We start from the raw sequence: 27,718 nt of genomic DNA, 5'->3' as shown, positions 1-27,718 counted from the left end.
TGGAGCAAGATCCTAATACACAATTGTACAGCACAATTGTATGTTTATCTGGCACCTGCTTCTGGTTGCTCGTGTAATATGTCTGTCTTGATAAATATAATCATAAATGCACACTCATCCGCCCTTTTTCTATCTCCGCCTAGTAACGTTGCAAGCTTAAGTTGCAACATGTTTGGGTAATTAATAGCACCAGTCGCCTTTTTAAAAAAAATATTTTTTATTCTCTTTCACATTTTCTCCTAAATTTACACCCAACAATAATCAGTAACAAATGTAATGTCAATCCCCATATCAATAACAACAATTCCATCCTCCCACCAAACCCCAGACATTGGCCCGCATGTTAACATAAACAAATGACAAAAAGGAATCTGGAATCACCCATCGTCACCATTAACACATACAGTCCCCCCTCCCCCCAATCCTCCCACCCCCCCACTAATGTTCGATGTGATCCAATTCTCGAAAGTGCATAATGAATAATGCCCATGAATTGTAGAACCCCTCTATCCTTCCCCTCCGTTCAAATTTGACCTTTTCAAGCATTCCCCCCCCCCCCAAACCACGCCAGGGCACAGGGTGGAGAGGGTGATCTCCACCCTAACAGGATCCGCCTTCGAGCGATCAACGAGGCGAAGGCTACAACACCTGCCTCCGCGCCAGTTTCCAACCCCGGCTGTTCCGACACCCGAACATGGCCTCCCGAGGGCCGGGTCCAGTTTCACGTGCACCACTTTAGAGATTATCCTAAACACCTCCTTCCAGAAATCCTCCAGCTTTGGACAAGACCAAAACATATGAACGTGGTTTGCGGGACCGCCCCCCCCCCCCCCCCCCCCCCCCCCCCCAACCAGTCGCCTATCTGAACTTTTTTTAAAATTGCTATTTGTACAGCATTTTAACTTCCATGGGATGTCCCAAGTATTACACGGCTGTTGAATTAATTGCTTCTGCCATGTACTGCAGCAAAGCCCCACAGAGATAACTGCATCTAATGTTTGTTAAAAGAGGAATGTTGGCCAAGACGGGGAAAGACCTCTTCCAGTCATGCTATGGGGTCTCTAATGTCCGCTTAACCAACCAGTGACAGGCAATCTTGTCCTCTGTTTAACATCTCAATGGAAAAGATTATATCTTTGGCAATGTAGCACACACTCGCTACTGAACTCTGTTTAACCCGCAGCCTTCTGACTCCAGGGCCTGTGTGTAATTGCAACAGATTTTCTCGTATTTAATCACATCCCGTGAACGATTTTCTTTTACAAACAGTTTCTTGTTCCTCCAGTTGTTTTTGCTAACCCCTATTACCTGAGCCAAGCTATCCCCGCTTTTACATTTTAAAATAACTTGGTGTTTCCTGTTTTTTTCCCAGGTTGTGTAAGACAGTAATTGAGCCTTTGTTTTAGTGCTTCAGCTTCTGTCTATTCCGAGTGAAGACGGAACTTGTACTCTTGTGGCTGAGACTCAAACTAGGAAAGCAACTTTGAGGAAGGAGCAAATGAATTTTGAGAACCCTAAACCGCAAGGAAATTGTGGCAGGCCTGGATTTTACCCCTTCTCGTGTACTTGCGGTGTTGTTGACTTGTCAGTTGGGTCTACATCTGATCACCGACAGGATTAGTGCATTGTTTGATTGTTTTATTTAAATTTAGAGTACCCAATTCATTTTTTCCAATTAAGGGGTAATTTAGCGTGGCCAATCCACCTAACCTGCTCATCTTTGGGTTGTGGGGGTGAGGCCCACCAGACACGGGGAGAATGTGCAAACTCTACACTGTGACCCGGCCCCGGGTCCTCAGCACCATGAGGCTGCAGTGCTAACCACTGCGGCACCGTGCCGCCCCTTAGTGCATTATGTTTAAATCGTCCTTTTAGATTTAAAAATAAATTACATTAATTTTGATGATTCCAAATACTGGGACATGGAGAAGATGCTATTCCTGACGGATTTATGACAGCGGGAGCATGTCCCATCTTTTAAAGTCCCCTTCCATTTGTTCCACCAGCCGAGTCAGATCGAGCTTGTGCAACAAATCCCACTTCCGGGCCACCTGTATACCCAGGTAGCGAAAGCTCTTCTCTACCCTCCTCAGCGGCAACTCCCTCAGTCTCTTCTCCTGTCTTTTAGCCTGGATCACAAACAACCCGCTCTTCCCCACGTTCAATTTATACCCCGAGAAACTGCCAAATTCCCTTAAGATCCGCATGACCTCCCCCATCCCCTCCAATGGGTCCGAAATATACAGGAGGAGATCATCCGTATAGAGCGAGAACCAATGCTCCACTCCTCCTCCCCTCTCTCTCTCTCTCTTCTTCCCCCCCCCCCCCCCCCCCCCCCCCCCCCCCCCCCCCCCCCCCCCGGGGCATCATAGCAATATTTAAAAGCCTCCGCACATTAGCATTAAGTTGCCTGCCCTTAACAAATTCCGTCTGGTCTTCCCCTATCACCCCCGGGACACTATCCTCATGGCCAAGATCTTAGCCAATAGCTTGCCATCCACATTTAGCAACGAGATTGGCCTGTAAGACCCACACTGATCAGGGTCCTTATCCCGTTTCAGAATGAGTGTGATCGAGGCCTGTGACATTGTAGGGGGGGAGGATTCCCTTCTCTCTCGCCTCATTAAAGGACCTCATCAATAGTGGGCTCAACACCTCTGAAAATGCTTTTTTAAATTCCACCGGGAAGCCATCCGGCCCGGAGCTTTGCCCGACTGCATGCCCTCCAGCCCCTTAATAATTTCTTCTATCTCGATCAGTGCCCCCAGACCCTCCTCCACCCTCGGGAACTTCAACTGGTCCAGAAATTGCCTCATCCTTTCCGCACCCGCCAGGGGTTCCGACTCATATAGTTTGCTGTAGAATTCCTTAAAAACTTCATTCACCCCCTCCGGGTCTGAGACCAAGTTGCCCTCCTTATTCTTTACTCCCGCAATCTCCCTGGCCGCCTCTCTCTTCCTAAGCTAGTGCGCCAACATCCTGCTCGCCTTCTCACCATATTCATACACCGCACCCCTAGCCTTCCTCAACTGTTCTACCGCTTTCCCCTGTGGTCAACAATTCGAACTCCGCCTGAAGCTCAGGAGTCCCGTGTCCGGGGCCTCCGCATATTTCCTATCCACCCGGAGTAACTCCTCCACCAATCTCTCCCTCTCCGCCCTTTCCCTCTTTTCTCTATGGGACTGGATCGATATAAGTTCCCCTCTAATAACTGCCTTCAGGGCTTCCCAGACTGTCGCTGCCGAAACCTCTCCCGTGAAAGGTTGGAAGAAGCAGACTCAATTGCAACAGGGAATCTGGTCACTTGAAAAGGAGACATGGCACAGACAACACAGAAGGTCCATTGTGTATGGTTGTGATTCATTGGGGAATAAAGAGGAGGATGTGCTGCTGCACTGCCTCGCTTCTGCTACTGATAGCCTAATTTAGCACACGGACTGTATCACCTTGATGTAGATTTTACGTGTCCTGTCTAAATAATTTTGTACTTTGGATCCTGACCTGGGGAGTCTATAAAAAGCCTTGACATTTCTAACCAGTCTGGAAATGCTAATTTTCCAATGCTAGAGAATGTTAATGGGCTGCCATGTACCTAGAACACCACAGAATGCTAAACTCCAATAACCTCTCTGCACAGCAGCTCTTCATTGTGTATTTTAATGTTCAACATCTATTTTTCCTGCCTAATTTGACAGACTTAGTAGCACACATTTCAAATCCAATTTTTCTATATCCTTCATAATGTACTAAAAACATTGTTCTGAACTGCACTGGTCTAACTCCTCACTGTTGATGTCCCAATTTTCTTTTTGGCTTGAAGTGCAATGTTTAGGACCAATGGGTGGATTGAGTGCCAATGTACACTCTACTCCTCTAATCCCATACAACAAGGGGTGTTCAGGAGATGAACAATTAATTCCCTTGTGACTTGCTGTGTGGTGTTCTGTCCATCCGTCCTCCCCAGTTGTCCCCTGATCTGCTGTGCCTGAAGTAAGATTCCTGCCACTTTCCATATTCTCTGTTCTATTACTTGGTCTGGAAACTTTACCGCCCCCCCCCCCCCCCCCCCCCCCATGAAGACTGTCCCATCGGAGCAGCTCAGTGCTGGCGCCAATGTCCCATGACTTCAAACTTATTTCTCCGACACCAACTTTTGAGAAACACATTTACCTCTTTAATCGTATTGACTCTGTGCCAATTTGCTCATGGCTCTGGTAGTAATCCAGACATTATTACCTTTTTAGTTCTGTTTTAATTTAGCCCCTAGCTGCTCATATTCCTTCAGCCGAACCTCGATCCTTGTTCTACCTATGTCCTTGGTACCTATGTGGACCACGACAACTGGATCTTTACCCTCCCACTCCAAAGTTCCTCTGCAGTCCAGATAAGATATCCCGAGCCTGAGCACCATGGCATGATAGCACAGTGGTTAGCACTGTTGATTCACAGCGCCAGGGACCCGGGTTCGATTCCCGGCTTGGGTCACTGTGTGTGCAGAGTCTGCATGTTCTCCCCATGTCCGTGTGGGTTTCCTCCGGGTGCTCCGGCTTCCTCCCGCAAGCCTCCAAAGACGTGCTTGTTAGGTGAATTGGACATTCTGAATTCTCCCTCTGTCTACCCAAACAGGCGCGGAATGTGGCGACTAGGGGATTTTCACAGTAACTTCATTGCAGTGTTAATGTAAGCCTACTTGTGACACTAATAAAGATTATTACCAGGTAGGCAACAAAATCTTCGGGATTCTCGATCCTGGTTACAGAGAACAGCGTCTATGCCCCCAGCTGTACTATCCCTGATTATGGCTACATTTCTTTTCTCTCTCCTCCCCCCACCCCACTTCAATGGCTCCCGGTACCATGTTGCAGTGGTCAGTATTCTCATCCTCCCCATCGTCCCAGCTCTCATCCACACAGGGAGCAAGAATCTCAAACCATTGGGCAAGGACTGAGGCTCCTGCAACCCTACCTCCTGGATCCCTTTACCTACCTCATGCCTTAATTGGGCAGCACGGTAGCACACGTGGCTAGCACTGTGGTTTCACAGCGCCAGGGTCCCAGGTTCGATTCCCCGTTGGGTCACTGTCTGTGCGGAGTCTGCACGTTCTTCCCGTATCTGTGTGGGTTTCCTCCGGGTGCTCCGGTTTCCTCCCACAGTCCAAAGACGTGCAGGTTAAGTGGATTGGCCATGTAAATTGCCCTTAGTGACCAAAATGTTTAGGAGGGGTTATGGGGATAGAGTGGAAGTGAGGGCTTAAGTGGGTCGGTGCAGACTCGATGGCCCAAGTGGCCTCCTTCTACACTGTATGTTCTATGTATGTAGTCACATCCTCCTGTGCCTGACCACTGGCCGAATTCAAGATAGGTAGTCTAAGGGGTGTGCTTGCCTCTTGAAGCACTGTGTCCAGGTAACTCCTCCCCCTCCCTGATGTGTCGCCGCGTCCGAAGCTCAGACTCCAGCTCATCAACTCTGAGCCAGAGTTCCTCGAGCAACCAACACTTACCACATTGTGTTCACTGGGAACCACAATAAGGTCCACCGGCTCCACATCGATGATCCAAACTGAATTAATTGAGATTGTTATAGTTAGCCTCAGGCTAATGAGGGGAGGACTTGGGGATGATTCTGTCTCTTTTCAGCAATTCCAATTGGAAAGAATGTGGATTAAGGACAGGATTAAGCTCTGCTTAATTTATTATTTTTTCACCTCCTGGGGGAGATACGGTGTCTATCATGGTACAGTTGTAGGTGTTAGTTTCTTAGAGTCACCACCTTCATTTTGGAGTTTGGGAACGCGCTGCCTTTGGAACGGAGTTATTCACCTATGAAAACAATGTTCACAACTATAGTTTCATGAATTCTTAGCAATTAGAAGGCAATGTCATTTTCCTTTAGTTGTCAAACCTTGTGTGAGATTTTATTGGTCTTTGGGAAGCTGCTTCAGGCTACGTAGTGAGTTTGTTTCCCTGCCCTTTCCATCAAAATAACACTTGCAGGATCACTTCATAATCCCCTTCCTGATCATATCTTGTGTCTATGCTGTATGTTCCATGTGATGTCTCCTTGTCACAGGAGATCTGTTGTTGGTCAATTACAAATCTTGTGCACAGCACACGGTTGCTGTCGCATTTCAATGTTCTATCAGATGCTCCATTAACCGGCCTTTGGAGATCTGGTATTCTATCAACACTTGTTTCAAAAACTGCTATTGTCCCAAAAAATCACCCATTTTCTCAATGAAGTGAAGAATTACGGGCCTATATTCTTAAGGTGTGTGTTAACACCATTAATAATAAAATGCGGTAATCATTCCCCACCCCATAACTTTAAAATTGGACACTTGCTCAAAGCTAAAGAATGTCAATGTTTCCCACGACAGTGCTTTGTAAAATGGGTTCTGATGGTAAATGTTGATACCTATAGTTCAATTTGTGTTCAATTCCTAGAATTTCTAAAACTGAAAATCAGGCAGAATTGTAGTTTTCCAAAGGTCAGAGGGTTATCAGTATCGGAGGGTTATCAGACTGGGGTTATCAACGTTTGTGCAGTTGTTCCAATAAGTGTTGCATTACGCATGATCAATCTGTGGTGTATGGACCCATGGGTTTCTGGTTTATTATTTGATTGTGTTTGCCCTCATGCCAACACTGCCTCCATGCTACGCTGCGCCCCCTGACTCATGCCCGTCATAAGGCCAGTGAGATAACACTGAAAATCCATACACAGCTGTGTCTACCTTTGATCGGAGCATATTCGGGGGAAGAGAGAGACTTTCGATCACCATCGCTGATGAAACTGATCCCGAGCTGTGCACATCCAGGGCTGCTGTTGACTTAACAGAAATCTCCAACTCTAGACAAAAGATTCTTAACCAACCCCAGCCTAGAGTTTTGATGTTTAAAAAACCTCTGACTATTTCCCATTGATTGTGCTTCAGGTCTCTGGCACTGGTGCAACTGGGCTTTTGGTAATGCTGAAAGAGCAAATCACTGTGCATTAAATGTTCTCTTTTAAGGAAGTACAAATGGATGCTGAGAGAACTGCTTGTTCTGCCCGACATAAAAAGACCTCCCTGAGCGCCTTTGAAGTTAATGCTAATTCTAAGTAGCAACGGGAGTAGTGAGCGATCGGCCTCCTGCTTATAGAGTCTGATGGTGAGCTGGCGGGGCTCCGCACGTGAAGTGCCTGCCAAACGTTGACTCAACAAATGTGCAGCAGTTTCCTGATCTTTAAAAGTCATGTCAGCACCCTGCCTTCGTTTACAAGGTCTTATTTAACTAGTGGAATGAGTCTTTGTTGATTGTAGCTACTGATTTTTAATTTGGTTTAATAAATTATCAAGTCCAGTCTCTTGCTATCAAATGCTCTTTATGTGAACAAAAAAAGTGACCAATCTGTTTCAGCATTTCTGATCGCACGTTTAGCTATCACTTTGAATTATGCAACTGTTGATGGGGATCTGCTGTTAGTGAAAAATATTATGGTTCAGTGAGTTTACTTGGTTTGGAGAATGTACTTGTCATGGGCTGGGGTGTCCTTGTGGCCTATTGAGCTGCGTGGTTCCTGAAACCTTGCAGTTATTTGATACAGAAGTCCGAGAACACGCACAAACAGACTCAAAAACAGCTTCCCCGCTGTTACCAGACTCCTAAATGACCCTCTTATGGACTGAGCTCATTAACACTAACCCCTGTATGCGTCATCCGATGCCGGTGCTTATGTAGTTACATTGTATACCTTGTGTCGCCCTATTATGTATTTTCTTTTATTTCCTTTTCATTTCATGTACTTAATGATCTATCGAGCTGCTCGCAGAAAAATACTTTTTACTGTATCTTGGTACACGTGACAATAAACAAATCCAGTCCAATCCAACTGAAATTGATCCCAATCAGCCTGTCCCTTTTGTGGTTGAAGTAACTGTTCATGGAACCTGACCATACACGCTTGGCTTGACCTTTTATGGACTTCAGCGGCATTACATTATTTTCAATGAACTGTGCTGCCCTGCTCCAACCCCTCGCTAAGCTCTGCCTGGTGTCCACTGTCACCTCATGACCCATGGAATTTGGTTTGAAAATCAACCCCCTTGTTTAAGCCCCCCTCATCGACCTACTCTGGCAGCCATTTCGCCATCAATTCCTGGAATTTTCTTCCCAAACCCCTGCCACATATTCAAATCATACTAAAACCAACTTGGCCGCACCTCCAGTTGTGTCCCCCAGCTACTCTGCCCAGCTGGGCCGGATCTCTATTTTTCCAAGGGCTTTGAAAGGCCTTGCTGAGTTGAAGAATGCGTTTTGAAGTATACTTCAAAAAAGTCTAAATTTGCACATCATGCAAGCTTGTTTGAATGTTCGGCCTCAATCTAGAATGTCTTGTTTTGCAGAATCCTGAATATGGTCACGAGGCAGGGAGCTCTTTGGGCCAACACTCTTGGTTCCTTAGGTAAGAGGTTGCATTTGTTTTTATTGATTAGAATGATTCACCATGTCTGAAATGACTAAAAATTGCTTTGTAATTTTTTGATAATTCTGTACTGTAAGGATGCAAATAGAATTCAATCTGGAGAAGTGTGAGGTAATATATTGGAGAGGGTAAGCCAGGGCAAGAGAGTACCCAATGAATGGTAGGATACTGAGTTGTGTAGAGGAAGATGGACCTTGGAGCGCATACCGATCCCTGAAGGTAGCCGGACAGGTAGATCAAGTGTTTACCGTGGCATGCAGGGTACCTCATTAGCCTAGGCATGGAATGTAAGAGTGGGGTGGTTATGCTAAAGCTGTATAGATCACTATAGACTGAAGCTGGACTACTGCATGCAGTCAGGTTGGTCACTGCATTACAGAATAAGATGTGATTGCACTAAAGTAGGAGGAGCTTTATGAGGATGTTACCATGAATGGAGCATTCTAGCTCATGGAAGACTGGATAAGATTGGGTGTGTTTTCTTTGAAACCAAGGAGATTTTGGGGAGTGAGAGGAGATTTAAATGATGCGTATACAGTTCAGGGGCCTAGATTAGAGTGGTTAGGAAGTTTCCATTTCCCTTGGTCGAAAGATCAACAAGAACCAGAGGGCATAGGTTTAAAGTCGTTGCTAGAAGGGTGAGAGGGTAGTTGAGAAATGTTTTCACCCAGAGGGTAGTGGGAGTCTGGAATTCACTGCCTAAATGGGAGAGGCAGAAATAATCGCTTTTAAGAAAATACTTGGCTATGTACTTGAAAGCCTGTGGATTAGAAACCAAGAGCTAGAAAATGGAGTTTGGTTGGATAACCTCTTGGCCGGCACAGACACTGTTGGCTAAATGCCTCCTCTGTCATAGATTTTCTGTTTTCTTGCCTCAGCTTAGATTAGGTAGGGTGCTCTTTCAAAAGAGCCGGTGCAGACTCGATGGGCCGAATGGCCTCCTTCTGCACTGTAAATTCTATGATATGATTAGCTAACAGTGTGGGAGGTTGAATCTGGGACCTTCCCGGTGAGCATGACTGACGGCTGGTATCTACCTCCAAGCAATCGGTGTAGTTCTTCATCTTTTCTCCTGTACCTATTTTGACATTGACCTCACCGTTTTTTTTTTCAATTTCTTATCCTTTCCTTCCTCTACTGCTGACCTGTAATTCAGTTTTGCTGGCAGCCTATAGGGCACATCGCGCAAATCGATATTCTTAAGTGTTGACCTGGGAGGTTTTCCCAGCTTGACCTGATCCATCCCTCGCGCAATGTCTACCAGGCAGTTTTCAGTGGGTTTACTGGATTGTAATCTGGTGCAAGAGCTGTGACTTTCCCTTCACAGTCACACAAGGGCAAATGTAACACCTCAACTCTCCAAATAGGCACATGTCAGGAAATAAATGTATGACCTGGAGTATGTGGTTCTTTACCTCCTGAGATATTTAGGGGAACAAATTCTGATCTCCTTATGTAGGCATACCGTGGTCTTCCTCTTCGCGGCCACAAAGCAGAACAGCTGAGATTGGGAAGGTTTGTGAATCTATAGTTTTGAAGCTACATGCTATCAATCATTGCTCTGGCAGATCAGTACAACACTCTGCTGCTGCATTTGTGTTTCTCGATCTGATTGTCTGCCTGCCTTTCTACTGTAAATGTTTGACTCGAGATTTTCAAATCCATTCTCAGGATGTGGGCAACATTGACCAGGCCAATATCCTCAAAGCGGAGTGCGGTGCTGGAGCATTTCAGAGGCCATGTTAATAGTCAACAAATGCAGTGGGACTGAAGTCACATATAGGCCAGTTTAGGCCAGCATGTTTCCTTTCCGAAAGGACACTAAATCATAGAATTCCTAGAGTGCAGAAGGAGGCCATTCAGTCGATCAAGTCTGTACCATCCCTCTGAAAGAGCACCGTACCACTCCCCCCACTCTAGCAGCACGGTAGCATTGTGGATAGCACAATTGCTTCACAGCTCCAGGGTCCCAGGTTCGATTCCGGCTTGGGTCACTGTCTGTGCGGAGTCTGCACATCCTCCCTGTGTGTGCGTGGGTTTCCTCCGGGTGCTCCGGTTTCCTCCCACAGTCCAAAGATGTGCAGGTTAGGTGGATTGGCCATGATAAATTGCCCTTAGTGTCCAAAATTGCCCTTAGTGTTGGGTGGGGTTACTGGGTTATGGGGATAGGGTGGAGGTGTTGACCTTGGGTAGGATGCTCTTTCCAAGAGCCGGTGCAGACTCGATGGGCCGAATGGCCTCCTTCTGCACTGTAAATCCTATGATAGGTCGCGCATTCGGCAGCTCCCGTCTGGAGCCGACTCTCAGACCTTTTTCAGGAGTTTTCATAGACTTTTTGGGGCAGACTGGTGAAGCAAACACTGCCAACTTCTATGAAACGGACCAGAAGTGTAACGGCCAAAGGAGCGGCACTGGAGCAACGGAAGAAGCGAGGGAAAGAAAACAAAATGGCGGCGGCCAGGGACAAAGGGGAGCTGCAGGAGTTCATCAAGCACTGCTTCGAGGAGCAGCGCGAGGAGATGCGCAAAGAGATGTTGGCGCCTATGCTTTCGGCAATTGAAGGACTCGGGATCACGCAGAAGGCCCACGAAGCTAAGATCCAGGAGGTACAGAAAAGAGTCCGTCAGAACGAGGACGAGCTTGTGGGCCTGGCGGTGAGAGTGGAGCAGAACGAGGCGCAACACGAGGTGGGCGGGAAGACTCGAAGACCTGGAGAACAGGTCGAGGAGAAAGAATCTGCGAATCCTGGGTCTCCCTGAGGGAGTGGAGGGGGCTGATGCCGGGGCATACGCGAGCACGATGCTCGAGGCGATGATGGGCACGAAGGCCCCTTCGAGGCCGCTGGAGTTGCATGGGGCACATCGGGTGCTGGCGAAGAAGCCCCAGGCAAATGAGTCGCCAAGGGCGATGGTGGTGAGGTTCCACCGGTTCACGGACAGAGAGTGGGTCCTGAGATGGGCCAAGAAGGAGCGGAGCAGTCAGTGGGACAATGCAGAGATCCGATTATACCCGGACTGGAGCACGGAGGTTGCAAAGCGGAGAGCGAGCTTCAACCGGGCCAAAGCGGCGTTGTACCGGAAAGAAGTGAAATTCGGAATGCTGCAGCCAGCGCGACTGTGGGTCACATACAAGGGCCAACACTATTACTTCGAAACGCCCGAAGAGGCATGGACCTTTGTACAAGCCGAAAAGTTGGACTCTAACTGAGGGTTTGTGAGGGTGGGGGGGATGTTTTGGGGTTTGATGTGTGATGGTTGTTGTATATAGGGGGTCAATCTCGCGCAGGAAATGTTACATGGGCTGGGGGAGAGAGACAAGGCCGAGACAGGAGCTGCGCCAGAGGGGGCGGAGCGGGCTTTGGAAAGCGCGGGGTTTTTTCCCCGCACGCGGGAAGAAAGGCGGAAAGGGGAACGAAGGAATGCATATGGATTGGGAGACTCCCACGCGGGGAGGTCAATGGGACGGCGGGGGAAGCCGGGGTCAGCAGGCGTCAGCTGACTTACGGGAGTGACATGGGGGGAGCAAAAAAGCTAGACGGGTCTAGTGGGGGGGGGGGGGTTGCTGCTGCACTGGCCGAAAGGGAATGGGACACAGAAGAGGTGGTCGGGACGGGGGTCCCCCCCTCTGGGGGACTGGAGGGTGAGGTAGGTGTGGACACGGGACTGGCTCAGAAAAGGAGATGGCTAGTCGGTGGGGCTTGGGGGTGTTGAGAGCCCCTCCAATCCGGCTGATAACGTGGAATATGAGGGGCCTGAATGGGCCGGTGAAGAGGGCTCGAGTGTTCGCGCACTTAAAAAATAAAAAAAGGAATTGAACCTGGGTCCCTGGCGCTGTGAGGCAGCAGTGCTAACCACTGTCCCACATGCCGCCCGAAGAATTGAGTTTGACTGTTAAGGGCAATCTGGTCACTTTTTCTAATCTGCTTTCTCATCCCAAATTCTTATTTATTTTATTTTTTTTGAGCTGCATTTGAATTCTTAAATTGACATGGGATATAGTGCTTTGCCTGAGAATTCTCATTCTTTTTTAATTTATTAGCCCAGGCCTCTGTTTATGTCAGCACCATAATTACTGCAGTGCTGTATCTATGTGTAGTGCATATACTGCTTCATATTTTCATTGTCTGTGTGTTCATACGTGAAGAATAAACCATGTACTGTTTTGAAGGGAACAGTACTGTCTGGCTGTAACACTCCTCTGTCTTTACGCAGCTCTCCTGTACAGCACGTTCGGTGTTGTCATCGAAAAGGTTCGAGGTGCCGAGGATGACCTCAACACAGTGGCAGCGGGGTCCTTGACTGGCCTCCTCTACAAATCCACAGGTAAACCTGCGTTGGCATCCGCAGTCTCAATCTGGGGCTCCGCTTGCTCACTCTCTGCTGGTTAGCGTCCCAATTCTGTATGTTGGAATAAAGGTGATATCTGCCAGTTTGTGGCAAAGGAGTACTCCTCAAATCTGCAAATTGTTGCAGTATTTTTGGTTTGGAAAATAACTCCACCAACACAAATCAGAATTCCGAAATGGTGTAAAAAGAAACAATTTGAGATCCTTCATAGTGTTGACTGTCAGGGGCTCCAAAATCTCATTGTTCATTGATTCCAGCTATCAAGAGTGTTTTCAAACATGCCTCATGTGTTGTGTAATATTTATTTGGTAATGTTTAGCTATTGTCATTATGCTGCTGTTTAAAAAGAGGTAATAAAAAATTGAACACAATCGGTAGCTGATCAAGGCCTAATCTCAAACTGAAATGAAGTTTTTTGTAATCCAGGAAATGTATTAGCTTGGCAAAATCCCTTCTCTTGGGTGCAGTCTGATAATTGTGTACTTATTGAGTCTTTAAAGGGGCCTGCAGACATTAGGGGCTGTTCAGCACGGGGCTAAATCGCTGGCTTTGAAAGCAGACCAAGGCAGGCCAGCAGCACGGTTCAATTCCCGTACCAACCTCCCCGAACAGGAATGTGGTGACTAGGGGCTTTTCACAGTAACTTCATTTGAAGCCTACTTGTGACAATAAGCGATTTTCATTTTCATTTCAAATTGAGCTGATAACCCATATTGGCGGCATTTACATGGATATTCTTTTTTTTTTAACATTCAGAGTACCCAATTCTTTCTCTTCCCCCCCCCCAATTAAGGGGCAATTTAGCGTGGCCAATCCACCTACCCTGCACTTCTTTGGGTTGTGGAGGTGAGACCCACGCAGACACTGGAGGAATTTGCAAACTCCGCACGGATAGTGACCAGGTGCCGGGATCAACCCGGGTCATCGGTGCCGTGAGGCAGCAGTGCTAACCACTGCACCACCGTGCTGCCCTATTTATATGGATATCCAGCCAGTGTGTATATTGGATCATCTTTGAGGTTTTCGGCTGCAGAATTTGAAACTGGCGCACGCTTCAAAATTTATGCACCGCTTTTGTACGTCAAAAAAGGCTAATGGATAAGTGATATCACCGGACAATGATAAATGTGTTTTTTATCATCGATATTACAGCCTTGGTGGCACAGTGATTAGCACCAGGGACCCGGGTTCAGTTCTGACCTTTGGGTGACACTGTGTATGGAGTTTGCACGTTCTCCCCGTGACTGCGTGGGTTTCCTCCGGGTGCTCCGGTTTCTACTGGGATGGGGCAGTGGATTGGGCGTACGTAGAGTGCTCTTTCAGAGGCTCAGTGCTGACTCTATGGGCTGGATGGCCTCGTTTTGCACTAGGAATTCTGTGAATACAGTGCCCAGTGCTGGTGCTAGCTGCCACCTGTCCTAGTCCAAATGTTTGTTCAGGGAACTTTCTCAAATGAACTTGAGTGTTTACTTCTCCTTCTCTTGTGAAATAATCAAATACTGTGTCATGTGAGGAACTGATGAAAAGCCGCTTGTGATATTAAAACCAAAGAAAGCTGCTCACTTTTTGATCAATATTTTGCTCACAGGACAATTTACTGTAGGTTAGGGATAGTCTAGATGGCTGCAAAATTGTTTTATCTGCTGGTTGGGGTGTGGGGTCGGGGATGTGGCTGGTGGTGGTGGAATGGAATACAGCCCGTAAAGGGTGACTCTTGTACGTGGCTCAAGATAGCTGGTCTGTTTGGGCTCTGACATGAGAATAATGATTCATTGCTGTTTCTGTCCTTGTGTCACTATCAGCCCCTCACGCCAGCTCCCCCATTCACTTTACATCTTGACTGATTTGTTTTTTGATAACCATCTGCCTGCCTTGATTCCATAATGATTAACGTGGCATTGCAGTAATGTCAGTGGAGCGGTAATCCCGAGGCCCAGGCTCATGCTCTGCGGTTCAAATCTCACCACAGCAGATGATGGAATATAAATTAAATTAATAATCAATAAAGCTGGTCTAGGTAATGGGGACCATGAAATTGGTGTTGATTGTCCATAAAAACTCATCTGGTTCATTAATGCCCTTGAAACCTGCTGTCCTTATCTAGTCTCCGCCTTTTTGTGACCCACAGAAATGTGGTTAAATCTTAAACAGCCTCTGAAATGGTGTGACAGGCTCACTGGGGAGGAGGCTCCACAAATATCCCCATTCTCAATGATGGGAGAGCCAAGCACATCACTGCAAAAATGAGGTGGAGGCATTTGCTGCCATTTTCGGCGAAGATGTGCCAAGTGGATGATCCATCTTGGAGGTCCCCAGCATCCCAGTTGCCAGTCTTCAGCCAATTCGATTCACTCCACGTGATATCACTGGATACTGTGGGCCCTGACAATATTCCAGCAATAGAACTGAAGACTTGTGCTCTGGACCTTGCTGTGCCCCTAGCAAAGCTGTTGCAATACAGCTACAACATTGGCATTTATCCAGCAATGTACACAAAAAGAAAGGACAAATCCAACCCGGCCAATTAGCGCCCCATCAGCCTACTCTCTATCAATAGAGTGGTGGAAGGGGTCGTCAACTGTGCAATCAAGCAGCACTTACTCAGCAATAACCTGCTCACTAACACTTTGTATGGGCTTCACCAGGCCACTCTGCTCCTAACTTCATTACAACATTGGTTAAACATGGACAAAAGAGCTGAACTCCAGTGGTGAGGTGAGAGTGACTGCCCTTTATATCAAGGCAGAATTTAACTGAGTGTGGCATCAAGGAGTCTGAGCAAAACTGGGTCAGTGGGAATCGGGGGTAAATCTAGGACAAAGCAGCTCACTTTTTTTTTAATTTAGAGTACCCAATTAATTTTTTCCAATTAAGGGGCAATTTAGTATGGCCAATCCACCTAGCCTGCACTTCTTTTGGGTTGTGTGATGAAACCCACGTAAACACGGGGAGAATGTGCAAACTCTACACGGACAGTGACCCAGAGCCAGGATCAAACCTGGGACCTCGGTACCATGAGGCAGCAGGGCTAACCACTGTGCCACTGTGCTACCCTCAAAGCAGCTCACTTGATTGGCACCCCCTCCGCAAACATTCGCTCCGTCCACCAAGAACACACAATGGCAACAGGTATAAGAACTACAAGATGCACTACAGTAACTCACCAAGGCTCCTGAGACAGCACCGTCCAAACCCACAATCACTAGCATCTAGAAGGACACGGGCAGCAGACACATGAGAACACCACCTGCAAGTTCCCCTGCAAGTCACTCACCATCCTGACTTGGAAATATATTGGTGTGCCCTCACTGTCACTGAGTCAAAATCCTGGAACTCCCTCCCTAACAGCACTGGGGATGTACCTACACCACATGGACTCAGCAGTTGAAGGCAGCTCACCACCACCTTCCCAGGCAATTAGGGATAGGCAATGAATGGTGGCCTAGCCAGCGACATCCACATTACATGAAAGAATAAATAAAAAGGAATTCTCAAGCCATTTTCGGACTTTAGCCCAATTTTGAGTATTATTTTGAGTTGGGACTAACCTTTTCTAAATCGGATAGCTCTCAACCAGGTTCCCTGCCTTTCAGCAGATTGTTGTGAGGAAGCCTTTTGATGCATTGAGGATCAACAATGAAATTCACATTGAGGATCAACAATGAAATTCACATTGAGGATCAACAATGAAATAAATCTCTTATCGGATGAGATAATGAGTACTTTCATATTGCATAGATCCACAATACTTTGAGCGTTTCCCTATAATAATAATAACCATTTATTGTCACAAGTGTTAAGTTACTGTGAAAAGCCCCTAGTCGCCACATTCCGGCGCCTGTTCGAGTAAGCTGGTACGGGAAATGAACCCGTGTTGTTGGTCTTGTTCTACCTCCCAAGCTGCATGTGGAACCGCGTCTTGGCCATGTTACAGTAGAGCAGTTTGTCAACACGTTCGGGGTTCTTTCTGCTGGGCTAGCGGATCTCAGTCAGTGCGGCAAAGCGGTTGCTACAATTTATTTTCAGACTTTAGGGATAGGCGAGGGGGTTTCTGCTCCTGATTACTATCCTGCTGTGGATTGTTTGTGTGGCTATCTGAGTCGGGAAGGCACCCCCATTGAGGTGTGCTGCATCCGTGCCCTTGCCTGCCGCTGCTCGCAATGTCACCATCAGATAAACTGCAACATTTTGTATGGTGCCAGGATAACTGTTGTGAAACTCATGGACCAACAGCTGTGTGTACGATCTATCAACACTGCACACCAAGCTGCTGACCTTGCTGACTGAGCTCTTGACAGGCTGACTACGTGCACAACACAGAGGCTTGTTTTGTGCCTGATTACATATCAGTAATGGACACAGAGAGAGGGGCCAAGGGTGAAGAAGATGTGTTCTTTTACATTGACATTTTAAACTTGTTTCTACCTTTTTTGCTCCTGGAAGTGTACATCACCATAAAAGTACAAATTTAGAGGTCGTGAATGGATTGCACTCTGTGGTCATGTTCAGAATTTACCAGTTACCCTGAATGTTTCTGTGGCAAAGCTTTTTTTTTCCATTTGAAAATTATTGTGTGTATGTCCCCCCCCCCCTTCCTGTTTTCAGTCGACGTCCCATTGCTGAGAGGGCTTCCAGTCTGCACCTAAATAGTCTGAGATGGAACTACATCATACGTGACCCATCCCCATTTTTCCACCCCTCTCTTTGAAGCTAGGGAGGGAGGGAAGTGATCAACCTCCCAAGTAGGGTCTTTCTGTATGATGTAACTAGAACCAGGGCACCACTTGGCACTACTGTGCGTATCTTCTAGGAGACTACGGTAGATTTAGGTGGGGGGGAGTTGAAGGAAACGCAGACATGGTGGGAAAGTGGAATTCCTGTAAATGGTCAGCATGATTGTGTTCAATGGCTGAGCCTGTTTGATTTGTCTTTCTCACCGATTCCTGTTTCTGTTCTTAGTGCACAGTGGTTAGCACTGCTTCCTCCCAGGGACCTGGGTTCAATTCTAGCCTTGGGCGGCTATCTGTGTGGAGTTTGCACGTTCTCCCCGTGTCTGTGTGGGTTTCCTTGTGCAGGTTAGGGGGATTGGCCATGCTAAAATTGTGCCCAGTGTCCAAAGATGTGCAGGTTAGGAGAGGTTACGGGGATAGGCAGGGGCAGTGGACTTAGGTAGGGTCCTTTTTCAAAGGTTCGACTCAATGGACCGAATGGCGGCCTCCTGCACTATAGGGTTCTATGATTTACTTTCATCTTGGCAGTGCCCTGAAAACATGTTTGTTTGGCTGATGTCTCCTGATCTGAAACTTGCTGTTGCACAATCCACTCTCGCCCTCCAGTACTGTACATGGTATTTTATATGTATGTCACTAGGCTAGAAATTTTAAAAATTCATTTACAAGATGTGTGTCGCTCGTTCGGCTTGCATTTATTGCCCATCCCTAGGTGCCATTCAGAAGGTGGTGGTGAGCTGCTGCCTTGAACTGCTGCAGTCCCCGAGGTGTAGGTACACCCATGGTGCTGTTAGGGAGGGAGTTCCAGGATTTTAACCCAGTTGACCGTGACGGAACAGTGATGTATTGCCAAGTCACGGTGTTAAGTGACTTGGAGGGGAGCATCACAGCTGGCCCTGTCCTCCTGCCACTCATGGCTGCCAATCTCACAGAGATTGCCGGCCGGTGGTGGGAAGCAGGATTCCTGGTTGTACTTTGCCGTCTACGAATGATGAATGGTATGATCAGAGGATACCAGACCAAATTGCCAGTCACTCCTGGGCCCTGAGCCCAAGAGAGGGGTAGGGAGAGTTTGCTCCAGCAGACTGGAGATATTAATGCCATGTGGGGCGTGAGGAACATGATACTGGCTGCAACCTTCATACCAGCAAACCCAATGACAAAGGGTCCCACACACCAAGCCTAAGCTACACCTAATTTTGAAGGATGAAAATCAAATCTTCACCCTGTATGGTAGAGTGTGGAAAAATGACCATATTTATGTGCGTGGGATAGACAGAGGCTTGGGTGCACGGCACGAAAAACTGGTTGAATACTTGATACTGCTCTGATAATAGGGAGTTGGATTGGATTTATTTATTGTCACGTGTACCGAGGTACAGTGAAAAGTATTGTTCTGCGAGCAGCTCAACAGATCATTAAGTACATGGGAAGAAAAGAAAATACATAATAGGGCAACACAAGGTATACAATGTAACTACATAAGCATCGGATGAAGCATAAAGTGTGTAATCTTAATGAGGTCAGTCCATAAGAGGGTCATTTAGGAGTCTGGTTACTGCGGGGAAGAGTCTGTTCGTGCGTGTTCTCAGACTTCTGTATATCCTGCCCGATGGAAGAAGTTGGAAGAGTGAGTAAGCCGGGTGGGAGGGGTCTTTGATCATGCTGCCCGTTTTTCCCAGGCATCGGGAGGTGTAAATGGAGTCAGTGGATGGGAGGCAGGTTCGTGTGATGGACTGGGCGGTGTTAACGACTCTCTGAAGTTTCTTGCAGTCCTGGGCCGAGCAGTTGCCATACCAGGCTGTGATGCAGCCCGATAGGATGCTTTCTATGGTGCATCTGTAAAAGTTGGTAAGGGTTAATGTGGACATGCCGAATTTCCTTCGTTTCCTGAGGAAGTATAGGCGCTGTTGTGCTTTCTTGGTGGTAGCGTCGATGTGGGTGGACCAGGACAGATTTTTGGAGATGTGCACCCCTAGGAATTTGAAACTGCTAACCATCTCCACCTCGGCCCCGTTGATGCTGACAGGGGTGTGTACAGTACTTTGCTTCCGGAAGTCAATGACCAGCTCTTTAGTTTTGCTGGCATTGAGGGAGAGATTGTTGTCGCTGCACCACTCCACTAGGTTCTCAATCTCCCTCCTGTATTCGGACTCGTCGTTATTCGAGATCCGGCCCACTATGGTCGTATCGTCAGCAAACTTGTTTGCCTTGTCTGCTGCTATCAGCTGTTTGACAGATGGAAGTGAAACTACTGGAAGTGCAGACACTGGAGCTGTGCTTGCAGGGTCACTACAGTTTGTTCCTGTTTCTTTTTGCCCCTGTGCTTTGGGAGATCAGTGAAGTGACTGTCCATGGATTGTGCTGGAATGCTGTTTAAACAGAAAGTGAGAAGTATACTCATTCCACAGTGATAATCTCTTGTGTTTTGACCTGGTATGTGGGGCCAACATTACTGTCTGGCAGACTGAAGAAAGATGGAATGTAGAATGGAAAAAAAGGTTCACAGCTTGGGAAAAAGCCAGTCAGCCCATTGTAACTCTGCTGGCTCTCTGCAACAGCAACGTAGCAAGAGGAAGTGACATAGGTTTGAGTTCCTGTGCCATCCGTACACTTTCCAGTACTTGCAAACAAAATGCTTTTGCACTGGGACACAAACTTGTGGTCATTCGTGATCCTCTTCCCGACCAACTAATTTTGTGGTTGTATAAAAATGCCAAAAATACAAAGATTGGAGGGATCCCCGCCTAATGTAGTAACGGGGACTGTCATTTACAAGGTAGCGCACTCTTGCCTCAATTAGTGCTGGGTTAGAAGGCAACATGGGAGTGACTCCAGTATATGCTAAATAACTGCACAAGCAGGCACCTGGAGTCCAGGGTTGATGATGGGGGCACAAAATTGGGCACTTTCTAGTTGTACCCAAAGATGGGTTACTACCGGCAAAAGACAATTCACCAGACAGTGGGATTGCACCTGGGACAGTGCTTCCAACTGCAGCTCATTGCGTGCTGTTTGAGGCCTAGCCAATTCAGCTTATAGGGGCTGGTTTAGCACAGTGGGCTAAATAGCTGGCTTGTAATGTAGAACAGGGCAGCAGCGCGGGTTCAATTCCCGTACCAGCCTCCCCGAACAGGGGCCGGAATGTGGAGCCTAGGGGCTTTTCACAGTAACGTCATTGAAGCTTACTTGTGACAATAAGCGAGTATTATTATTATTACATTAACTCCACGGGGGACCACAGACCTACCTTGCTGGAGTTGTGTTGAAGAAGGGTGCATCTGAAAGCAATGCAATGGCCGCGCGCTCACATCCAGTGAAACTTTCTGTTTTCCTTTACCTCAGCTGGACTTCGTGGAGCGGCACGGGGAGGATTCGCTGGCTTTGTACTGACTGGACTCTACGCTCTCTACAACAACTGGGACCACATAAAGGGTGTGTCGGTGCGTCATTCCCTCTGACGCTGCAGTGTGGGAAGAAGCATCGGGAACATTTTGAATAGGTGTGTTGTACAGTGAATGAGACCTAAACCCAGAGTCGCATCTGAATTTTTAAAAATAATCTTTACTACCACTTTATCCCTAAATTTGGTGATGATTTGCCAATGTCGCAGTGCTGGTTGACATTAGACGCAGCTGAGCAGAGGTTGGAGATGCCATTAGTTGCACGTGTGAGGTCAGCAGCAATTCTATGTCTAGTGCAGAATAAACCAGAGATTGTGCTGGAGCAGTTGGTAACTAGCCACAACCTCCATTAGCAGAACTGAATTGCAGTAACATTGAATGGAGCAGTGCAGTCAGATTTTAGATTGGATTCCACAGGCTGTTTCCACAAAACCATATGGGTTAAAGTCCTCGATTAAATATTTTAAGTGGCTAATATTGTTCTCAATTCTTAAATTCTGTAAGTCTGAACTGGTGGTAACACACCATGAGCTGCCATTGCCATCTATTGTATATTAAATTCTGATGGGGCAATATCTCCACCTCCGTTAGGGCCTACACTGCGTTCTCCCCTCTCCACCCCGAGACGGGTGTCCCTGATTTGTCCATCCGTGTGCAACAACCTTGTGAATCGGACTGGTTGCGCATGCTCTGCTGGTCTCTAATACGGAAAGCTATATTTTCATTTAACTGATCTGGCAAGTGATTAGGAGCTGATCAGATGTACTGAATGGTTTCCTCTCATTCCCTGATACACTTGCTGAGAATTAAATGGCTAACCTCATGAGTTGTGCAATAAAATCCAGCACTTCCCCAGCCAGTGAGTGGATTGTTTGATGCCGTGATCGGTGTCTGTAATTGTATCCTTGAGGGTTGGCGGGGCGTGGGGGAGGTTGCTGGTCCCGACCTGCTTGTTTAATTTGTGATCATCACTCATCTCCTCCAAGATCATCAAATTCTTTCCAGTAAAGGTGAGAAAGGCCGCCTTGCCACCTGTTTTACTGATGTACTTCCCTTTTATGACGATAGAGCTGTTATGAACACTGAAACATAGCTATGTACATGTCGTCTTGCATTGAAGAAAGGAATGAAACCGCGATCTGAGGTGCGAGGAGCGAGCTTGAGAGCTGAACTCGGAAAGATGTTGAGATTGGGGCGCTGGGCAGATTCCCCCAGTGCAGACCCCACAGCTGACCTGAGCTGAGAGTGCTTAATATTGCAGGAGTGCCCGGAAAAGGCATACAAACCATGGGTACAGAAAAGAACATGTTAACTGGCGCTCTGAATGCGACCGGATTATTTAGACCGAAACGCACGGTCCTTTAACCATGTCATGTTTTTATGAAGTTTTGTCTTTTTTCCCCAAGTTATCTTGTTACAAGAATCTGGTCACAAACTGTATGGACAAGCACAGCACAAAATAAAGAAATGCTATTTATTGTTTAATAAACTGATGTTCTAAATTTTCTGAACAGACTGTTGCATGTGTTCGGAGCTTAATAAAGGCCACTTCATACTTACAGGGTTCGAAGAATTATTCATTTTAGCATCCGGTTTAGCCGTCCCCCAGTACATCTTTATTGGGGATGATGACTATTGTATCGGCAAGGTTCCACTAACAGCAATGAAATGAATGAGTTATTAGGTGTTAATTTTGGTGAGGATACTGGGAGAATGCCCTGCCACCGTCATCTACATATTTTGATGGGCTATTTAACATTGACTTGCCTCCTGCTGCCTAGACTCTAAACTATAACAGCGGCTTATAATCTTGAAGTGAGCTACCATCTTGGCAGGAGCCGCAAGAAAATAAAGAAATGGGGAATGTTTCTGTTACATCTGAGTTTGCCGCAAAGAGAAACGGTATGGAGGAGCCCACACTCTGGATTCTTACAAACACAGAGGTTTTATGAAGAGGTGTTGCTGATATAATCTGAGGTGGAGAACTGAAGCCCACGCAAACACACATGCTCCTGATGTCACTACATATAATGTGACACTTCACCAGCAGGGATGTATTCTCTGATACATAACACCCCCTTCTTTAGTACAACGACTTAACATTTATACAACAGACCCACTTATCCATTATCTCTAATACACAACAAATCTCTCAGATGGACATCTATTCCATTTGGGTTGTACTCGACGTTCTGAAACCTGGCTAGTTGAGACCTTTGGTCGTGTCTGCTTTTACTTCAGTAGATGGTACTTCCTGGGGATTACTCTAGTGTCTATCTCTATCTAAATTGGAAAGTCTTCAGAATCTGAGCTTGTCTGAATTTGGTCTCTGTTCTGAAGTATCGCTGTCTAAATTTTCTAATCAGAGAGGTGGAACGCCACAACATCGGTCTTCTCCTCTCCATGAGCTCCGGCTTCTCTGAAACCCTAGATATCGCCACCAAAGGGTCCGGGTCTTCCGCCTCCACTATCCTGGCTAAGACCGCAAACAGTCCTGCCCAGAATGTTCCCAATTTTTCACAACCCCAAAATACGTGCGCGTGCGCCTCCATCTCTCACACTCATCTGCTACCCCCTGAAAGAACCTACTCATTCTCGCCTGAATCATATGCACCCTGTGCACCAGCTTAAACTGACAGGCTCATCCTTGCACAGGAGGAGGTCCCGTGTACCCTACGCAGTCCCTCACCCCGCTTCCAATGTTCTAAGTGTCATTTAAATAACTCAGAATTTGAGCCATGGACCTCTCAAAAGGAAGTCTTCTGTACTGAAACAGACCTGTGTTTGTCACACTACTGAGCAGCGGCTGTGATTCTGCAGTCACAATCATTTGTAAATACGCCTGGGAAAGATCAATTATACAGAATTTCTATCCTCCAGAAAGTTCAGCAAACAAGTCTTCAGAAGCAGTGGATAGTGATCTGTGCACAATACCAGGTTAATAGTTTTAAAATCTCCACATATTCTCACTGAGTCTTCGTTTCACTATAAGGACTATAGTGCTGCCCAACCACTTGTAGCAACTGGTTCGATAAGACCTGTTTGGGCTAGCTGTTCTAGTTCTTCGACTTTTGGCTTGATGATGTCTGGTACATTTCTAGCTTTGAGACATTTGGGTGTACTATTTGGCTTGATTTTAGCTGCACTTCAACTCCAGTCACTTGAGCCATGTGAATCTTCGAATACCTTACCGGAAGTTGTTGTAAGTTGCTCTTTGAATCCACTAGTTGATTCACTGCTCCCCAGTTGAGTTTAATCTTTGCCAACCATGTTCTACCAAATGAAGCAGGAAAGGTTCCATGGACAACATGAAGAGGCATCTCTGCCGTCTGTCCATTTTCTTCAACTTTCACCAAAATGCATCCTTTTAATGGTACAATCTCTTCTGTGTACATCCTTAGGATCATGTTTGACTATTCTAAAGGCAGATGTTTCAACTGTTGATTATAAATTGTGTCTGGTATTAAAGCTATGCCTGTATCCACTTCTATTTTGATTTGGTGACCCTTTAGTTTTAGATTGCCATGTACCGACAAGACAGCTAGTTTCACCTGAAGTTGCTCGGGTACACTGCCTTCTGCGTGATCTTGAACTTTGTCTACTAATTTATAGACACGGCTAGTCTGCTTAATGTTTTTTTTTCTTGCACATCCTTGGTGTTGCGGAGATGTCTTCTGAGCCCAACACATGACCCTTTTTGCCAGAATTCTTCCACTTATTTATCTACTCCAGCAATTGCCCTGCTGAGTATCCAACCTGTGTACATCAATTACATAGTTGTCCCCTTACAGCCTCGTTTCTAACGGTCTCTGTTTTGTGGCTCTCACTCCAGTCCCTATCTGTGAAGCTTCTTTTGTTGCTAGCTCCATACGCGTGGCAGATTAGAGAGTTAAATCGCTTACAGTAAGCAGCTTCCTCTAAATAGCTTCACTGTGGAGACCACGAACTAGCCTATCATGAAGAGTTTCATCAATGTTGCACCTAACTTTCTTAGTCGCTACAAAATTTAAAATGCTGGCACCTTCTTCCTGATTACAGTGGTGTATCAGAAACCTTTCTGCAATTAACAATGGTCTTGAGTGAGAAATGACCTTCTAAAATCTTCAATCTTCTTCTAAAAGTTCAATTATAGGTCATCCGTGTCCCCCCCCCCCCCCCCCCCCCCCCGGTTTTGCTGGATAAACTACATTTTTCAGCCGCATAAATGTTTTGCCCATGTCCCTGAAAAGATAGGTTGGTAGATGTGAGATTGACACCATGGTCACAAAATGTGGTGCCACACACGCAATCTAGTAATATATGATGTATCCTAATGCTGGTGTGAAGGGGCGTTTGTTTCTAGAGGGTGAAAGTGCCCATTCAACGATGGCTGGAGTGTCATGGCACTAAAGTGTGTTATTAATTAATAATGTAAATGCCAATCGGTCAATAATCTAATCAAGCCAAGGATGGAACAGCCAAACCCTTATACAACCAGAGTAATGACCAGTGTGAATAGGGAGAGCAGGACTCAGCTGTCCTGGAAACCTATCAGTTCAATGGCAGCAAAACAATACAGAGGCAGTTGGAGGCCATAATTTGCAGATCAGCATGAACTTGCAAGGAAACAGTTACATGGTTGAAGTAATACGGATTCATCAGCTTGGGCAGCAGACTTTGTTTAAAAACTTATTGCACATAGGATAGTTCTTTAGTCTTGAAAGAATTTGCAGATAACAAAGCTGGGTGCGAGGATGCAGAGATCCTTCAATGAGATTTGGCCACGTTGAGTGACTGGGCAAGTGACAGCTGCAGTATAATGTGGATAAAGGGGAGGTTATCCCTTTGGCAGCAAAAACGGGAAGGCAGATTATGATCTGAATGGCCATAAATTGGGAGAGGGGAATGTGTAACGAGACCCAGGCATCTTCGTACACCAGTCTCTGAAGCATGCAGGTGCAAGTGTTAAAGAAAGCAAATGGCATGTTGGCTTTCATAGTGAGGATTAGAGTGCAGGAGCAGGAATGTCGCTGCAATTATACAGAGCCTTAGTAAGGCCACACCTGGAATATTGTGTGCAGTTTTGGTCTCATTCTTGCTCCAGAGGGAGTGCAGAGGTTTACAGACTGATTCCTGGGATGACAGGACTGACGTGAGAGGGGGAGAACTCTCATAAAACCCTATAAAATTCTAACACGACCAGGCATGGTAGATGCAGGGAAATGTTCCCGATCGTGGGTGTGTCTAGAACCGGGGTCACAGTCTGAGAATATGGGTAGACCATTTAGGACTGAGATGAGAAGACATTTCTTCACCCTGTAAGGTTTTCGGGCAATTCGGCCCTTTTTGGACTGTTCAAGAGTAAAACCCAGAGACTGGAACATAACCAAATTTCCCAGCAGGCTTGGCCTGCTGAGCTGGGTAGGTGTATGGATACTTCCAACCCCCCCCCCCCTCCCCCCCCCAGGAGCTACAAGGAAGAAGGAGCCAGACAACTAGATAAGATTATAACACAGACAAAGGGGCCTGCCTGCAAGCAGGACAATGGGATGGTCATAGCCCCATGCAGATGTCAATGATGTTGCCTCCACCAGAGCAGAATCCAATCAACATAGCGAGGTGAGAATAGCAGCGATCTCCAGACCAGATGGAAGACATTGAAAATCTTCACAAGGGAGCTCAACTTCGTTATCTCAAAGAGCAGACTGTCTGGGCTTAGTATATTGCGCTGGAAAAGCCCCTTGAAGATAAACTGTAGAAAAAAACAAGTTGGAGGCGGACCTGGGGGAGGTACTCCAATCTTGACAGAAGCCACCGGCAGAAACTCACTGGGTGGAGGGGGCGGAGTCGGCGCCAAATTCAAATCGGGACAGGTCTGCCTGGCTGGAAGGAGCGGACCTGCGAGGAGAACCCGGAAGTCAACAGGTCTGACCGGCTCAAAGGGGGCGGGACCAGCGGGAACTTTAAACTTGGACCGATACAACGCAAAGGGGAGGAAAACCCGGAAGTCGACAGGTCTGACTGGCTCAAAGGGGGTGGGACCAGCGGGAACTTTAAAACCTTACCAATTCAATGCAAAAGGGGCTGGCCGAACACAGGAAAAAGCCAGGTAAAACAATATAAAAGGGGCTGTGTTTCGATTGAGGGTCTGTTGGCTTGACCTCTCCACCTTCGACTTGACCTCCCGCTCGAGCCGCAGCCTGTGACCATAAGTACCCTGCAGCAGCTTGCGAAACTCCCTTGACTTTGATAGTGGTTGAGGCTTTGGGGCAGGGGGCTTGATTTGTGTTTTGTGCCATTGCTAAAATTGTGTAACAATAAGATTTTACGTTGTGTCCGTTATAGTACTTCCTGAATCGACTTAGTTCGTGTTAGAGCTTACGATTTTATTATAATTTCTTCTGTTTGATGATTTTGACCTGGGTTTTGCAATAAACCTCGATTTGCTGATAATTGGAGTCGTTTAAATTCTTCAATCTCTCACCAGCGATCTCTGACCAAGTCATTGTTAAGATATTCCTCACCTTAATTCCGGGGTCGAGAATCTAGGGTCATCTTGAACGATTCGAACCCGTTCACTCAGGACAGGCTGCTGGTTAGGTAATAAACAGCAGTGTCCTATTCTCTCTCTTGGGAAAGCTACTCCAGCGAAGTAGGAACCGGGTGGGTGTTGTACCACCGGCAAGAGAGAATCACCTGGGCATTGGTGGGGGTCTGGATATCTGTGTGATATAAGCCTCAGGCTTCCAGTTAGGGATAAACGGCAGGCTTGATTCAGTGCTCTCTCCCGTGG

The 27,718-nt window shown here is 46.8% G+C and overlaps 1 protein-coding gene across 2 annotated transcripts in view; it reads left to right on the top strand.

The window, feature by feature from the left end:
- The window catches only part of LOC140403661 (mitochondrial import inner membrane translocase subunit Tim23-like), a 49,459-nt gene extending 26,954 nt beyond the window's left edge, over window positions 1–22,505 (top strand). The window contains exons 5-8 of one of the 2 annotated variants that reach the window (XM_072491815.1): window positions 8,387–8,445; window positions 12,678–12,788; window positions 20,888–21,044; window positions 22,015–22,505. In XM_072491815.1, the coding sequence (XP_072347916.1) occupies window positions 8,387–8,445; window positions 12,678–12,788; window positions 20,888–21,003 (286 nt within the window). In that variant the 3' untranslated portion in view covers window positions 21,004–21,044; window positions 22,015–22,505. Of the gene's footprint in view, window positions 1–8,386; window positions 8,446–12,677; window positions 12,789–20,887 lie in introns of both variants that reach the window. The other variant, XM_072491814.1, reaches the window with a different exon arrangement.
- Window positions 22,506–27,718: the final 5,213 nt, after the last annotated feature.

The sequence above is a fragment of the Scyliorhinus torazame genome, chromosome 28 (genome assembly GCF_047496885.1).
Source record: "Scyliorhinus torazame isolate Kashiwa2021f chromosome 28, sScyTor2.1, whole genome shotgun sequence".
Classification (NCBI taxonomy): Eukaryota; Metazoa; Chordata; class Chondrichthyes; order Carcharhiniformes; family Scyliorhinidae; genus Scyliorhinus; species Scyliorhinus torazame.
This window is presented reverse-complemented; position numbering and strand designations above follow the sequence as displayed.